At 36.8% G+C, this 17,299-nt stretch overlaps 4 protein-coding genes across 4 annotated transcripts in view; 3 read left to right on the top strand and 1 right to left on the bottom strand.

Annotated features, from left to right (window-relative positions):
• Positions 1-13,769, top strand: part of LOC134811732 (large ribosomal subunit protein eL18-like) — a 60,539-nt gene extending 46,770 nt beyond the window's left edge. The window contains exons 2-5 of the mRNA XM_063818765.1: positions 12,700-12,841; positions 12,996-13,089; positions 13,243-13,351; positions 13,505-13,769. Of these exons, the coding sequence (XP_063674835.1) occupies positions 12,707-12,841; positions 12,996-13,089; positions 13,243-13,351; positions 13,505-13,733 (567 nt within the window). The 5' untranslated portion in view covers positions 12,700-12,706 and the 3' untranslated portion in view covers positions 13,734-13,769. The remainder of the gene's footprint in view (positions 1-12,699; positions 12,842-12,995; positions 13,090-13,242; positions 13,352-13,504) is intronic.
• Positions 3,516-4,940, bottom strand: LOC134811316 (uncharacterized). Its single transcript, XM_063818091.1, has 4 exons — positions 4,850-4,940; positions 4,445-4,563; positions 4,105-4,246; positions 3,516-3,917 (listed from the first exon to the last, which is right to left on the bottom strand). Exons 1-4 carry the CDS (start codon positions 4,889-4,891, stop codon positions 3,789-3,791), a joined length of 432 nt encoding a protein of 143 aa, XP_063674161.1. The 5' UTR covers positions 4,892-4,940; the 3' UTR covers positions 3,516-3,788.
• Positions 5,854-11,850, top strand: LOC134811730 (N-alpha-acetyltransferase 25, NatB auxiliary subunit-like). The gene is made up of 18 exons (XM_063818764.1): positions 5,854-5,933; positions 6,128-6,213; positions 6,425-6,563; positions 6,811-6,929; positions 7,209-7,383; positions 7,545-7,731; positions 7,851-7,955; positions 8,228-8,451; positions 8,596-8,808; positions 9,008-9,104; positions 9,266-9,362; positions 9,463-9,615; positions 9,898-10,066; positions 10,214-10,515; positions 10,685-10,847; positions 10,980-11,065; positions 11,190-11,375; positions 11,493-11,850. The coding sequence occupies exons 1-18, from the start codon at positions 5,882-5,884 to the stop codon at positions 11,616-11,618; spliced, it is 2,679 nt and encodes an 892-aa protein (XP_063674834.1). The 5' UTR covers positions 5,854-5,881; the 3' UTR covers positions 11,619-11,850.
• A 172-nt stretch (positions 13,770-13,941) lies between the features above and the next one.
• On the top strand, positions 13,942-14,925 carry LOC134811733 (ubiquitin). The gene is made up of 4 exons (XM_063818766.1): positions 13,942-14,072; positions 14,250-14,372; positions 14,569-14,631; positions 14,798-14,925. The coding sequence occupies exons 1-4, from the start codon at positions 13,970-13,972 to the stop codon at positions 14,893-14,895; spliced, it is 387 nt and encodes a 128-aa protein (XP_063674836.1). The 5' UTR covers positions 13,942-13,969; the 3' UTR covers positions 14,896-14,925.
• The last annotated feature ends 2,374 nt before the right edge of the window (positions 14,926-17,299 follow it).

Here is a 17,299-nt window from a genome sequence, read left to right as displayed (position 1 = left end):
TTCATATTATCAGGAAGAAAAACTTTTGTTCAAACAATTTTTACGTCAGATAATAAGTTAATTGGATAATTATCAATTAACCAATTAGCAAAATTCTAAAAAATTTTTATTGGCTAAAAATGATCGGAATAGCTTAAAACACGGAGAAAAGTAGTTTTTAGAAAAAATTGTAAAATTTTTCACTTACATTTTTTTTTCGAGACTTCGAAAAATTTCGAAAATTCAAAATATTTTTTTCCGCCAAAAGTGATCAAATTGCATGAAACGCGGAGAAAAATGATTTTCAAAAAAACTTAGTCAATTTTTCGTTTCAAGAATACTTAAATCACCAATATTTTTAGTTGGAGTTCAGTAAATCTCGGCAGATTTTAGTAATAATCAGGAATTACTAACTCTAAGTGGAAAGGTCTGAAACTGAAAAACGTTAAGTTTAACCATACGATCGCGATATAAGAGTTTCATAACTAATTACAATACAGCCTTATCGATTTTCACAGAAACTGCACCAATGGCACAGTCAAGATCGAAACGATAGCATGCTGTACTGTCATTTTATTGATTTCAATGATGAATCAGTGGGGTTAAGATAATCACATTTGTAATAAATAAAACCTCTCTGTACTGTCAATTGTGCTAATCTGAACCGGCCTACCTGTATTACCAGACCTCTTCTTTTCCTCAACAATCAAACCGAGTTGTTCATATCGCATTTGGTGGGTGATGTAAACTAAGTAGTAATACATATCGAGCTATATTCAATCACAATACGACACAATGCAACACGTGTATATTATATTATTATTATATATGAAACGTTCTATACCGTACACTTCTCGTTTCTCCCGTGAGAGGCCTGATATGGAGAGGTTTTACAGTTTATCACGAAAACGTCCACTTGGTCTCATGGCTCTTTGACAGCTCAAAGAAGGCGAGAAAAGACCAGAAAGCTTAGAATGTCAACTCGCAAGAGCGGGCTACCGGACAACTGAACCCAATTTAGACATTTAGATTAACCCTAACTCTAACCCTAACCCTAACCCTAACCCTAACCCTAACCCTAACCCTAACCCTAACCCTAACCCTAACCCTAACCCTAACCCTAACCCTAACCCCAACCCTAACCCTAACCCTAACCCTAACCCTAACCAATTAAGCTGATTAGTTAGTGGGAACTAGATTCAATTGGGTTCAGTTGTCAGTCTTCGATCTGTCCCACATTAATCCCGGGCTGATCATCATGGGCCCCGAATATCCTGCGGGAAGAACCTGTATTTTTACTTCACGACGTCCGGATTTCAAATCAATATCCTCAATAAGTCACATTAACAATCCTTCCTGATCAGGATCTGTCTCTATTAGCAATTTCCAAAATATCCTGACTCTCGTGGAACATTTCACTGAATTAATTATTACCGGTTCTTTACTACCCCTTGCCCGACACTGTACTCGTATCTAAATCTTACCCTTTCCCGTATGTTACCCTTGTTGATTTTACTTTTAGCTGACCCTGACATATGGGGGTGATTTGAGGTATCCCGCAAATGAATTGCGGTATGCAGTACAATACAAAACAGTCACAGTAGATGTTGGAAGGTGTATTTACACTTGCTTCCTGGACCTGGCTGTTCCTCAGTTTCCCTGATCTGTTCTTGCCCTTCTTCGAACTGTAAATGAGCCATGAGACCAAGTAGACGTTTTCGTGATAAACTGTAAAACCTCTCTATACCGGGTTTCTCACAGTATAAAGCGTTTCATAAACCTCATTAAGAGCCATATAATATACACGTACTGTGTCGTATTGTGATTGAATATAGCTCGATATGTATTACTACTCAGTTTACATCACCCACCAAATGCGATATGAACAACTCGGTTTGATTGTTGAGGAAAAGAAGAGGTCTGGTAATACAGGTAGGCCGGTTTAGATTAGCACAATTGACGGTACAGAGAGGTTTTATTTATTACAAATGTGATTATCTTAACCCCACTGATTCATCATTGAAATCAATAAAATGACAGTACAGCATGCTATCGTTTCGATCTTGACTGTGCCATTGGTGCAGTTTCTGTGAAAATCGATAAGGCTGTATTGTAATTAGTTATGAAACTCTTATATCGCGATCGTATGGTTAAACTTAACGTTTTTCAGTTTCAGACCTTTCCACTTAGAGTTAGTAATTCCTGATTATTACTAAAATCTGCCGAGATTTACTGAACTCCAACTAAAAATATTGGTAAATATATTAAAGTTTTTTTGAAAATTTTTTTCTCCGCGTTTCATGCAATTTGATCACTTTTGGCGGAAAAAAATATTTTGAATTTTCGAAATTTTTCGAAGTCTCGAAAAAAAAATGTAAGTGAAAAATTTTACAATTTTTCTAAAAACTACTTTTCTCCGTGTTTTAAGCTATTCCGATCATTTTTAGCCAATAAAAATTTTTTAGAATTTTGCTAATTGGTTAATTGATAATTATCCAATTACCTTATTATCTGACGTAAAAATTGTTTGAACAAAAGTTTTTCTTCCTGATAATATGAACACACTCGATTGATTCGCAACATTTTACGATGTTCACAACTAAAGATATTCGACAAACAAGAAAGGTGGTAAAAAGTGGTAAAGTGGCAAAAAGTGGCCTTAAGCCACGTGGAAAAGTTTGGAAAAGTTGGTCAGCCATAAAGGGCACCTAATGGGACTCAAAAACGTCAAAAATCCTCTGAAAGCTTCGTGTGTCAGCAGATCGATTTTTTCAGACGGATTTCCCTGTACTAAGTGTCTGTAATCTTCCACTACTCCCAAAATTATACCGCCGTGGCCAATATAGTGGTGACAGAGCTTGCTTACTTTATTCATAATGGAACATTCTTAAAGCAATTCATGATCGGACACTAGTGTTCATTTGTATGATGAATCATATTTATAACTTACTATATCGATAGTAAATCAATTAAGTCATAATTAAGGAAAATAGGTGAAAATATGTTTTTTTGTACTATTTAAATATGTCTCGTAAGGTATGTGCATTACATAGTTCTGGAATAATATTTTACATAATTTAGTTATGCAATTAGAGTATCAAAAAATCAGGCTCATGCAAAAATATGGGCTTGGCCTGGGCATACTCTTAAGAATGATCTTAGTCATATTTTTCTGTTTTGGAATGATCTAAAGGATAGCTTTAATCCCCAAACAACTTGCAGTTCTCTTGTTGGGAAATTCTGAATCACCCTAATAAAGGATGGTGCCCTTAATAGGATGATTTGTGCTAATTGGTTAACATGTGGTTGAGTTTAACTCACACCTATACATGTATAGCTTGTAAATAGTGCTAATCACGTGCTAGTTGATGTCTCAAAGTCAGTGATGGTTACATAATTGGTTACAGGTACGCAGGTTTAGATGGATTTTTTGTCGGATATATAATTTTCGTTTAAGCTTTACTTAGTTCCATTCATGCATTTGGACAAAAAATAATATTTTTATTGCAATCCCATGCTAAGTCAAACAGAGACGATGAACTAATAAAATTGATCAATTGCTTATGATGTGAAAGAATGTTTTACAAGAACTGATAAGAAGTGATTATATTTTAAGATAAAAGCTACCCTAGGGCAGTCTTCACTTCTTTGACAAGGTTTAAAATAGATAAGAACTCGTGTTCAATGAAATTAAAACGATATCTGTTATAAAGTCCACTCCAACCTTAAAATTAATGACAAAAAAGTCTCATATCCTAAACCTATAAAGTTACTATGGTAAACATCCTGAGTAGAATTGACAGTAGTTCTTAGTTCATTGCCTCTGCTGGAATTCCTAGTGTTTCTTCCAGTTTCTTTCTTCCGTGTTTGGTGGGGGGATCCAAGAAGTTTCTGTACTTGACATTGGAGCTATAGCCATTCTTATATTCCGGATTTTCCTAGAAGAAACAATCACAATTAAGTTCTGTTATATACAGTATTTATTTCAAAAATCGAAATTATTAATTGTATTGTCAAAATCACACCAATATAAATAGGAAATCTTTTTTTTGATTATATTGCAAAGTCATCCCTTTTTTGTAATTACAGTATTTTAAATTTCAACATGTTTTATAGCTGACCCACCTGTTTTGACAGTGTCCAACCTATCATATGAGCAGTAGAGGTAGGGAGTGGGTGCTGGGTTTTTGGTGCCTCTGCAATTTCTTCAGTATCTCCTGGGCTTGAAGATGCCGAGCTTGCTTCTGAGTTCATTTCTCCCGTTTTTCTGTAAACAATACATGTACAGACTGTCGTGTTTTTTAAGTTCTGTTTTTCTATTTATATGGTAAAACCTCATATAAAATTGTACCCTTATTCACCATACCTCTACAATTTTAATTTCATATCACATGTTATTTCACAAAACAGCTTAGAACTTAACAGAACCCTGAGGTAGCTTATTGACGGTGATCAGGAAACTAACCTACAATGAAGAATGTTCCTCTGGAGAAGCTTTGATTCCTCTGATAAAAATCCGTATTTTTTGGGCCACTCTATAGTGCTCCACCACTCACGACCAATGTAATCTCTCCAAATTTGGTCCTAGGGTTTGTTTAATTTAGCGACTTGCAAGTTTAAAGATGAAGTTCGATCTTTAAATGTTACAAACCTGGCTGCTGTAATTGGTTTTTTAAGGTTCCTCGAAGTGTTCTTGCTGTTAATGTGGTGATTTACTGGGAATGAGGCAGCAATTCATCAGTTAGCTCACTGATGGGACAAATTTATATCCAAATGAAAGTAATAATCGAGAACACGGAACTCAGCTGCAGAAATCAGTCTTTAGAACACAGTACGTTATCTAAAAACGCACTAGATATTCAATATTTACCTGAAAAACTTGGTTACATCCAGCTTTGTCTCTTTTCATCATTTTCAATCTGTTGTCTTATCTATATTGGAAATATTTATGAAGTTAAACTTATAACATCATAACCATGACTAGGTATCAGTGACACAGGGCGCAAATATCAAGACATCTTAACTCAGTGGGCAACAATATTACTCACAATCGTGCTTTACACCAAAGTATTTCATATACAAGTATACGTTACGGTTGTCCGTTTTAAAGTCGCTTTAAACTAAGCATTCCTAAAGGTAGCACTGCAAATGTTGCATTATTGTGTTCTTAAAAATTAATACAAAAGAATTAAGGGAGTTTATATCGAACTAACTGAACGAAGCACAATCAAACAGAAATGGCGTAGCAAACTTAAGAGTGACCAGAGAAAGTCAACTGCATGAGAATATGAGAGTGGATGTGTAACGAACCCGATATATGAGTTAGGAAGAGCAATTACTGTGGGGTTGCCTGGAAACAAAAGTCATTGTGAGCCTCCGATAACCTTGACAACAGGGGTATTTTATTTCATTCCACCGGAAAATATCTTGTAATTGATTAAGTTAAATCTGACTGGTGCACATCACTACGAAGTGTCCCGACCATGTGCTGTGTAATTGCTCATCATGTTACGTGCATTATGCAAAGCCTATACATAGCATATAATAATTATGACATGTTAATATTTTGCAATTTTAATTTAATTTTCACTTAAGTAATACTTGTCTTATTGGTGATATTTTGGACGGTCATATTTTTAAGTTATTTGATATTACAAAGAGAGAGAGAGAGAGAGAGAGAGAGAAAGAGAAAGAGAGATGAAGTAGGAGGTGATAACAAATCAGCTGTTATCATCCACAGTGTTAGAAACAAATACTGTCCACTCAAATGCCCGTTTATTGTCGTTTATACTTGTATTCTTTCAGTATGTTTCGAAATGAACTTATTGAATCCTAATACCGTGTTATATTTGAAGAATCATTCGATCATTAATTAAACTTTCACAATTGATAAGGTAGTGTAATGGCAAACAGACGAGATCCTCAGACGGAACGAAAACTACGCCCGCTCTATGGTGAGTTATCTCAGCTATTAGACTAATTGTCTGCTTATTAGCTTTGTTTTCTATGATTTCCCAACTGATTTACTTTGTTTATTTGTAAACTTATTTGTTGGATGGATCAATTAGATTTAATTTTATGTTATGATTTCTGAGATTTTTCATCAGATAATTTAATTGTAATTTATAATTTAAATTTATTTTAACAGATGCGCTGGACAACCTCAACAACAAACAAGCTATCCAAAGAGCAGACAAGATCCTGAAAAAAGAGAAGGATTTCCACTGTGCCAAGGTGAACTAATATAACATAGCAAGGATCGTAGATTATAGAATGTTATTTGAATGAAATCAGGAATAAGATCTTATCTCACGTTCATATACCCCATGTTTAGAGAACAATTGTAGATCATAACCTTTCGCTATTTATCCAAATTGAAAGTCACAGATTAGTCAATGTTTAAAAAGGCCACAATCCCCAGAGCTGTAAGTCAATGTTTTATTAGGTCCTGAAAGCGCTGGCTATGGTGAGATTGATGAAATGTCAAGATGCCCTTGCCCTCTTAGAGGAGGTTAAGTCCCATTTCCCACTAGACGAGTCTACTTTACAAGCTATGAGTGTTTGTTACAAGGAACTCTTACAACGTTAGTGTTTTACACGAAAGTTAAAAAAATTAAAAAGCTAATAGTGTTTTAAGTAGTTATACTAATTAGGGAGAATCTTTTGAGCCGGTTAAGTTTTGACATATCAATATGATCAGATTTCAAAATGTTATGGCTCGTTATATACCACGCTTCTTTTATACCATGCTTCTTTTATACCATGCTTCTTAAATACCCCTAATCTGTTCCGTATAATAAGATTTCATATTTTGATAAAATAACTTTGCAGCTGAACTGATACCAGAGCTGTACGAGACAGCACTAAAATACACTCCAAACAGTGAGGACATGTTAACACAACTCTTTATGGGATACGTTAGAATCAAAGAGTACAAGAAACAGCAACAGGTACATAACGAGTTACATTTTATACTGTTTAGTTATGTACATAATTCATCTTTAATTTTCTAGTACACATTTTTAATTTTTCTAGAACACCACAATACAGGATGTAGTTTACTGATTGCCGTAATGATGCTATTTAGTTATTCTCCATTTTAGTATAAAATAAATTCGGAATGTCACACTGTCATCCCAGTCCCTCTCCTGGCAAGATTCCAAACCTGAGGGGTTCGGATTGACACATAATTCCCGCTAATTAACCACCTTTAAACCGCCTCCTCCCAGATAGCAACACGGTTACACAAGTTAACGTCCACCACTGCGTACAGCTACTGGAACGCTGTTAGTCTCGTATTCATGGGTAAGGACAACCCTGACCTGGGTAAAGTTATGTGCTTTCCTCTGGCGGTCAAGATTATTGAGAAGAGCAAGGAGAAGTCTGAAGAAGTGGCCGAGGAAGGTGAGACAAATTGAGCTTTAGTTTTTTTGATATAATTTCCACAGGAAATACAACTTCGGACGAAATTAAACAGTTAGCTAAGCATGGATTCTTCCTCGGTAAATATTAGAGAAACTGGATAAGAATTCCCGGTAAGATAGTATCTGATCGTGTGCTTTCAGTTTTCAGATTGTATTTGGAGGTATTAGAACTAATGGGGATGTATGAGAAAGCAGTTGAGGAACTGGGGGACCCCAAGAACGTTATCATTGATGATAGAGAGCGTCTCAGAATGAAGATACATTATCATAATCTGCTGGGAAATACCGACAAATGCAACATTCTTTACAAACAAGCTTTAATTGCTGAGTAAGTGAGTGTCCTCGTTATTTGTTTCCTATTTTACTTTTGTGCTGAATTTATCAACAATGAATTTCCAATCTTTATATCGTATATTATGTCTAATCATTACGTATATTTAACTGCAGGCCAGACAGCTACGATTTCTACAGAGGATATTTTGAAACGTCCTTCAAACTTTTAACAGACTCAACCTCTCTTCATGATCCAGAATTTCAAGTAAATCTAGAAAAGTAAGCATATCGTTTGCCGTTTTTAGTTAGTTAGGTAGTTAGTTAGTTAGTTAGTTAGTTAGTTAGTTAGTTAGTTAGTTAGTTAGTTAGTTAGTTAGTTAGTTGGTTAAGTTTCCATGAGTAGTTTCCAACGACGTCGTAAAAGTTCAAATATTTTCTCTGGGTTCGCTTTCTAATTTTCTGATCCCAGTCTCTGATCAACTATTGCATAATAGTTGATCAGACTTTACGTTACAAATTGACATTCTTATTACACAATAACTCCCCCTCAGAGCGGATACAAGTGTTCAGGACATGACAGGTCTACTCTTGAAAGTAGCCGAGGATGCAGGACCAGTGCGAGGTCCGGAGCTAGCTAAAGCGGAGCTGGTGGTCAGGCTCAAGGAGCAAAATATTGAAATGTGCGCGTTTGCGTCGCCTTCTCTGCTCGTGCTGGAGTACGTGCAGAAGTTCGGACACAAGCTCTGTTGTTATGATGATCTCAGAGTGATTATTGGTGAGAACTGTTTGTTTTAATTGGCCACGTTAGTCTCATTTGATACATGTGTGTCACATGTATGATGTATATAACATGCTTATCTAATAAGTAAATCATCTTTGTGATTACAACATTATTCTCATAGTTCTGGAACTTTCTCAGACCGACTAAAGGACGCGGAGAAACAAGAGTTGATACAGATACTAGAAGAGTACAGAGTATCAGTAAAGGAAAGTAACGGAACTAAAGCGATGCAGAGACTAGCCACTCTCCACATGTTACTCCATCACGTGGGCAAGTATAAAGCTCTGGAATCCGAGCAGCAGTTCATCGCGCTGGAGGAGATCAAGAACTTTCATAACATAACTTTAGAAGGTTTGTTTATATGTTATTGTTCACGATTAAAGAGGTTTGTTCCCCCTCGCTGCAGGTAGGGGATATAACCATGACCAGTCCTGTTACATGGTTTTAGTTTGTGTACCTCGTTTTGTATTACGTTAATACGATCTGTAAGTGATTCGATCATTCAATACTCATATCTATCCTAATTGTTAAGTTTACCAATTCTTATCAGGGGATCTTGGATGTGCTTACATAGACGCTTTTGTTCTCCTCTACTCCTGGCAGAAATGTGATTCGGGCAACAAACCTGACATAGTGGACTCAATCAAGTAAGTCTATTCTGAATTGCACAGTTTAGATCCTTAGATGTTAACAATTATCAGTAAATATTCCCCTCATCTGGAGAGTTTAAAGAACTATTTCATTTAAATTTACCCGATTGGGAAACTAATTTCAGATTTAAAGAGCTTATTTTAAAATTATTGTCCAGGTTGCTGATGACCAAGTTAGAGCAGTTTCCAGAGGCCTCGGCCTGTCGTCTTCTCGTTACTCGGTTATACGAATATCTCGGCGCTATTGGCCCAGCAGTAAGTAAGTTATCTTCTATTTTTGGATATAATTGAAAGTTTTAGAGTGCAATTTGAATCATTTGGTAACCGCTGCATATATTTATTGGTGCTCATTCAGGTTGAAGTTTACGAAGGGTTGGATACGAAATCTATACAGTTAGATTCACTGGCACACATACTGTATTCTAGTCTGATGCCACTTGGTGCATATAATAGAGCCGACAAACAAGCCAGACAGATGGAAGCTTTTTATAGAACCAATGAGAGAGAAGTAGGTACCAAAAACTGATCCTTTCCAGCATTTTGCCATGTTCTGCGGTTCTCAGATTTTGCTGCATTATTGTAGCTCGCAGCGACATTCTCTATTCATAACGGCGCTCCTACAAGCATTGACCTAACAAATTTCGCGCGCATGCGCGGCTCACGCGCTATCTTTACCCATCTTCTGTGCAGATTGTACTATGTTCATGGAATGTGCAATACTATGTACTGTCCAGTAACCCTTATCAGGGATTGGTTTTGTAGTACTTGTCATGAAGTAACGCTCTCTCAGGTGCTGGAGTACATCGTCAAGTCGTATCTCTGTGGAAAGTTCAACAAAGTTGCCGAGCTCTTCGACCTGCACAAGAGCCTAGTTTACAGCATGTCTAAGTCGGTCTTTTTACTTGACAAACTATGGCTGTCCTTTGTACTTTCCTCCGCAAACTCCTGGGATCAAATAGGTAATTCGAAAAATTGGAAAAGATACCTTTTTTACGCACTATAGACTATCTAGTAAATGCGGTGATTGATTCGGAAATAGTTGCTGTGTTTTGAAAGGAATAAGGCTTTTTATTCTTTTTGGCTTAAACTAGAATTAACTACTTCAGAGAGTTTACTAGAGGCAACCCGCGAAGAAATAACAAGTGTGAAGGCAGATAATCTGGTAGATAACCGTGACTACTCTGTGAACGAGGTATGCGACTCGAGACACCAAGAAATAGCGACACTTCAATCCACAACCAGCTACTCTCACGACACACTCTACGTTAGCATGCGACACTTCATGTTATCTTCACTTCTTAAGCTACAGGATGCGACTACCAGCAAAGAAAGTGAAGCTTTAGACACGCTCGTGGCTCTGTTTCAATCTGATGTCGTGGAGAAAGCTGGAAAATTACCTGTTTTAGAGGTTAGAGATGTCCTTTATTCGATCCATTTAAGTTGCTCTGGAACTTTCAAATATATAATTGAACTTAAAATCATAGCTTGCAGGAGTCAATATGAATTTATTTCCACTCGAAATTTTCTAACTAACATTTTTACAGAAAGGGTGCCTAATGTGATATAAATTTTTACAGGGGTACCCACTTTATCTCATGATGTCTCAGAGCATGAACGTTTGGAAGCTGTTTCTAGAAACGTTAACATCTACAGTTGTTGAAGCAACAAACTTGATTCGGCATTGCATTCATGGCAAACAAGCACAATTCAACCTAGAGAATGTCACATCCAAAATCTCAGGTAATTCTTGTTCACAACTTTCAGTTATCTGTGGTTTGAAAATATCATCACATTCCCTCTTCAAGCTTGGTTGTATTGTCACTTTACTAAAAGTATGTATATCAAATAAATGATAAGATGAAAACATTTCAGAGCTGATAACGCTAAGTAGGAAAGAGTTGATAGTGGACGATACGATTAACAGCTCCAAACTGCCCTTCCTCTCCTCGCTCATTCAGGTTTCCAGAAAATTCGTCTTTTTGAGTTTAATGATATAGTTAACTACCCCTTTTCTTATAATTGAACTGAAGGTGGTTTCACATTATCATTATAGGGAAAGAGTATAACTTACGGTATTTTCAGACTGCATATTTCGCTGTTCTGTGTCTAAGTTGCGGAGTTACGGGGCGAATTCAGCGCAAGAAACGCGGCATAGTGGAAGGAGTAATGAGCTCTTTGAAGAGTACTCTAGCTGACATAAAACTGCTCTGCGATGACTGTCACTCTATTGCAATGAAACACAAACTCGACAATCTCACCATCGACAAGGTATTTATACAAATATTTCCAAAATTGTACTTCCCATCCCTCGTGAACTATATCCACTCTACTACTGGCAAATAAAGATAGTGCTCCTAGTTACTCTGATACACAATCTCTCCGCAGGATGACAGTGTAGACAGTAGGATCACGAGCAGTTTGGAGTGGTCACTAGAAGAAATGTCCGGAATCATCGGGAAAATGTCTGGTTTAGTCAACTCTCTTCACTCTCGTCTGCAACCTAAGTCGTGAGATAGCTACATTAGCGAACACTGAATTGTGCTATCATGAGATATGTACCTGTTTTATGTGAAATGGAAAAGATGATACGGTTAAGCATAAGGAACCCGTCCGGCAAAATGGGTCGAATTTCCGGTGATGATGATAATGATTTTAGATAATTGAAGCCCGTATCTATTTGAATGGTAATTGAATGTTTAAGGCAAATTGGTCGTTTATTTTTTGCATATTGTACGTTTTACAAGCTTAGACTTTTATTTCGTGAATCCCGTCACAGTGGAAATTCGTACAACTATGTGTCAGAAAATGAAATCCCTAAATATATTTTTGAGTCGATTGAACTATTCAAAATTATTTCGAACTGATCTTTTCACCATTTTAGCATGTATCTGCAGTATTATCTAAACGAAGAGGGTAAGAGGGTGTACACTCTGAAGAAGTTAGCTCCCTCCGGAAAACCGACCTTGTCCGCTCACCCAGCCAGATTCAGCCCTGATGACAAATACTCTAAACACAGGATCCTGACCAAGCAGAGGTTCGGAATACTTCTCACCCAGCAGCCTGCTCCTAAATACTGAAAACCGCTCCACCAGGGCCAGGGATGTTTAATCCTTTTTATCGGGTTGTACTGTAAACAGAGTCAGGAATGGATCGCGCCGAACATTTTCGGCTGCCTAAATTTTACAACCGAAACTGACAGTATGTAACAGATGAACATGAAACGAACGTTGAATTTTACTTTTTTTCGAGCTTTGTTATTATTTGGTGGCTTTCATGATTCTCTAGTCGCGAGGATAGCATTTCAATTTTCTTACATCATTAAATATATTTAATTTATTATTTTAACTGATCTTATTCTTGTGTTTTAATTGAGGTCGGTATGAAATATCAATGTATATCTTCACCAACTACCAATCAAATTTGTCAATCGGTGCCACGTGTCTAAACAAGTATGGACCAGCTACCACTATCTATATCAAGTCTGTATGATGTGATCTTGATCAGTTCTGCTCCACAATTATCTACTGTTTACACATCAAATTTGTTAATTCGAAATTATCTTTTAATTATCCTCACTATCTTCCTCCCAATAGCTCAATATGGGTATCGATATAAACCATAAAAAGGACCGGAAGGTACACCGGAAGGAGCCAGTCTCCCAGAACGTGTATCTCCGTCTTCTGGTTAAGTTATACCGCTTCCTCTCCAGGAGAACAGCCGCCAAGTTCAACCAGGTATGTTTACAAGCCATGGCCATCTTAGTGAAGAGGGGGGTGGGGGGGGGGGGTTATTAGTTATTATTCATAGAGGTTGATTCTTTGGAAGCGGGACCCTCTAATAAAATCATTCCTTTTTCACTATTCGCTAATTCATCAAACCCTCGTTCAGGTTATCTTGAGAAGACTTTTTATGTCTCGACAAAACAGACCTGCCATCTCTCTCGCTAGAATCACCCGACAGATGAAGTGTCGAGGAAGAGAAGGTATTTCCTTACACTCATAGATGTTCGATATATGTCTATTTAAATAAGATTAGTTGTTTATTGTGCTTTCTTGATTAGGGTACTGATAGCTCCGTGCGTTGAATAACGTCCGTTAAAAAGGAATAATAATCTAACATGTTGTTAAACCTTTAGGAAAGACTGTAGTTGTGGTCGGTACCATCACTGACGATAAGAGGGTATTTGACATTCCTCAAGGTCTGAAGGTCTGTGCTCTCCGCCTCTCAGAGGGAGCTCGCTCAAGGTACGTTTGGTAACTTTCAGACCATATTATGGTGTTTCATTCCCCAGAGATTCTGTCTTAGTGATTGATACTACTAACAGCACAGATCGCTGATTTATCTATTATAAAATTACACAATGTAATCAATTTAATTTTAACATAAACCGTCTCTAGGATTGTAAAGAATGGAGGATCTATAATAACCTTCGAGCAGCTGGCCGTGGAGGCACCTCTCGGTCAGAACACCATCATCATGCAGGGTCGCAGAACCAGACGTGAAGCTAATAGGCATTTCGGAGCACCAGGTCTGCCCAAAACTCATGCCAAACCATTTGTGAGGCTTAGGAGCAGGAACCACGAGATGGCAAGAGGCAAGAGGAAGAGCAGAGGATACAAAGCATAATTTATTTCATCGTATGCCAATTTTATCGTATACAAATATTTGCGTTTCATTCGTTGTGCTTTCCTTAAATGAGTAATCATGTACAATTTAGATGCAGTGGATTTTACTGTATTCTGATTTCTGGTATTGAAATTTGTCTGGACTCTTTTACTTTGTATTCAATATCAAACAACAAATTGTCGAACAGCCCCCTAGTCACCGATTACTCCGTTACTTAACCCAATCTCAACCTAGCCATGCAGATATTCGTGAAGACCCTCACGGGTAAAACGATCACTCTAGAGGTCGAACCTTCCGACTCTATCGAGAATGTCAAGGCCAAGATCCAAGACAAAGAGGGTAAGCTTTTATTTATTCTTAAAATCCAGCTAATATTTGTTGATCTATGATGCAATGAAATTTCAAATTTATCAGCACATTCTTATCGTCTTCAAATAATTAAATCATCATATCACTTTCTTCTTTCATGGGAAGTGACCTACAAGTTCGTTGTTTGACAATATACCACCTCCCCAGGAATCCCTCCAGATCAACAGCGTCTTATCTTCGCTGGCAAACAGCTTGAGGACGGTAGAACTCTGAGTGACTACAACATCCAGAAGGAGAGCACCCTTCATCTGGTACTCAGACTTAGAGGAGGTCAGTAAGATTAGTTTCTATCTTTTCTGGTTGAAACACCCCCTTAGACTGGTCACGTGTTCTCCTTTTGGACCGAAGAGTGAATTTCATTGTTTTAATAACTAACAAATTTCATTATTTTATAAATAAACTTTTATGTCGAGGTTTAAAATTGTTATTTAACTAAGATGGATCATAACTTTTGCTATCTTTTCAGGAATCATCGAACCCTCAATGCGTGCCTTGGCTAGCAAGTACAACTGCGAAAAGATGATTTGCCGTAAGTTAATTTGGTTTTTGTCAGATTTTTAGTAGTCCCACCCTAGTCCCACTAACACCTTCTCTTTTAAAAAAGCTGATAAAATACTACTTTAAAACAAAAACAGGGGAGATGCACATTCAAATATCACTAACAAACGTATCTGTAATAATACTGGATACTTCAGGAAAGTGCTACGCTCGTCTCCACCCGAGGGCCACGAACTGCAGGAAGAGGAAATGCGGACATAACTCAGACTTGAGAGTAAAGAAGAAGCTGAAGTAAATTCTGTATTGTTTTAATTTTTATCCAAAATTATCGTTTTATTGCTCCAACATCCAAAATATAATACAAATTCACAAGCTCAGTAAACCTGTTTATGCAGCTGTCTTCTTGTAAATAATTGGTGAGATGAGAATCTGATCATTCACACTACTATTACCGAGAAATGGCTTTTCCAAAATTAGGTTTCTTGCGGGTGAAATAATCAGTAAAAACTGTAAAATTTCGGTCCTGGAAATTTCATCTTCAAAAACTGAAAATGGGACAGAGATTGGGACAATATGATTTTGCAATTTTATTCGGGATTTTGACTCCCGGTACCTCATTTTGGTTTCATACCATCATCAATTAACTGACTAATTGGTTTCTGGGCAAAAACTTTATCCAATCTGTCAAATTTGTGTTCAGAAAATTTCATATTTGAAAATGGGACAGACTTTTGAAAATACAACTTTTCGTTTTGTTAAGCTTTCTGCTGTGCGCTTCTTCCGGCCGAAATTAAACTTTCAGTACCCCAATCGTGTCATATGCCATATATAGTTGACTTACTAATTGGTTGCAGGTGAAACAATCAGTAAAAACTGTAAATTGTAAAATTTCGGTCCTGGAAATTTCATCTTCAAAAACTGAAAATGGGACAGAGATTGGGACAATATGATTTTGCAATTTTATTCGGGATTTTGACTCCCAGTACCTCAATTTGGTTACATATCATCATCAATTAACTGACTTATTGGTTTTTGGGCAAAAACTTTATCCAATCTGTCAAATTTGTGTTCAGAAAATTTCATATTTGAAAATGGGACAGACTTTTGAAAATACAACTTTTCGTTTTGTTAAGCTTTCTGCTGTGCGCTTCTTCCGGCCGAAATTAAACTTTCAGTACCCCAATCGTGTCATATGCCATCTATAGTTGACTTACTAATTGGTTGCAGGTGAAACAATCAGTAAAAACTGTAAAATTTCGGTCCTGGAAATTTCATCTTCAAAAACTGAAAATGGGACAGATTGGGACAATATGATTTTGCAATTTTATTCGGGATTTTGACTCCCAGTACCTCAATTTGGTTACATATATCATCATCAATTAACTGACTAATTGGTTTCTGGGCACAAACTTTATCCAATCTGTCAAATTTGTGTTCAGAAAATTTCATATTTGAAAAGTTGAAAATGGGACAGACTTTTGAAAATACAACTTTTCGTTTTGTAAAGCTTTCTGCTGTGCGCTTCTTCCGGCCGAAATCAAACTTTCAGAACCCCAATCGTGTCATATGCCATCTATAGTTGACTTACTAATTGGTTGCAGGTGAAACAATCAGTAAAAACTGTAAAATTTCGGTCCTGGAAATTTCATCTTCAAAAACTGAAAATGGGACAGAGATTGGGACAATATGATTTTGCAATTTTATTCGGGATTTTGACTCCCAGTACCTCGATTTGGTTACATATCATCATCAATTAACTGACTAATTGGTTTTTGGGCACAAATTTCATCCAATCTGTCAATTTTGTGTTCACAAAATTTTATATTTGAAAATGGGACAGACTTTTGAAAATACAACTTTTCGTTTTGTTAAGCTTTCTGCTGTGCGCTTCTTCCGGCCGAAATTAAACTTTCAGTACCCCAATCGTGTCATATGCCATCTATAGTTGACTTACTAATTGGTTGCAGGTGAAACAATTAGTAAAAACTGTAAAATTTCGGTCCTGGAAATTTCATCTTCAAAAACTGAAAACGGGATAGAGATTGGGACAATATGATTTTGCAATTTATTCGGGATTTTGACTCCCGGTACCTCAATTTGGTTTCATACCATCATCAATAAACTGACTAATTGGTTTCTGGGCAAAAACTTCATCCAATCTGTCAAATTTGTGTTCAGAAAATTTCATATTTGAAAATGGGACAGACTTTTGAAAATACAACTTTTCGTTTTGTTAAGCTTTCTGCTGTGCGCTTCTTCCGGCCGAAATTAAACTTTCAGTACCCCAATCGTGTCATATGCCATATATAGTTGACTTACTAATTGGTTGCAGGTGAAACAATTAGTAAAAACTGTAAAATTTCGGTCCTGGAAATTTCATCTTCAAAAACTGAAAATGGGACAGAGATTGGGACAATATGATTTTGCAATTTTATTCGGGATTTTGACTCCCGGTACCTCAATTTGGTTTCATACCTTCATCAATTAACTGACTAATTGGTTTCTGGGCAAAAACTTTATCCAATCTGTCAAATTTGTGTTCAGAAAATTTCATATTTGAAAATGGGACAGACTTTTGAAAATACAACTTTTCGTTTTGTTAAGCTTTCTGCTGTGCGCTTCTTCCGGCCGAAATTAAACTTTCAGTACCCCAATCGTGTCATATGCCATATATAGTTGACTTACTAATTGGTTGCAGG

This window comes from Bolinopsis microptera, chromosome 2, assembly GCF_026151205.1.
Source record: "Bolinopsis microptera isolate Bmic1 chromosome 2, MBARI_Bmic_1.0, whole genome shotgun sequence".
NCBI classification, from domain to species: Eukaryota; Metazoa; Ctenophora; class Tentaculata; order Lobata; family Bolinopsidae; genus Bolinopsis; species Bolinopsis microptera.
This window is presented reverse-complemented; position numbering and strand designations above follow the sequence as displayed.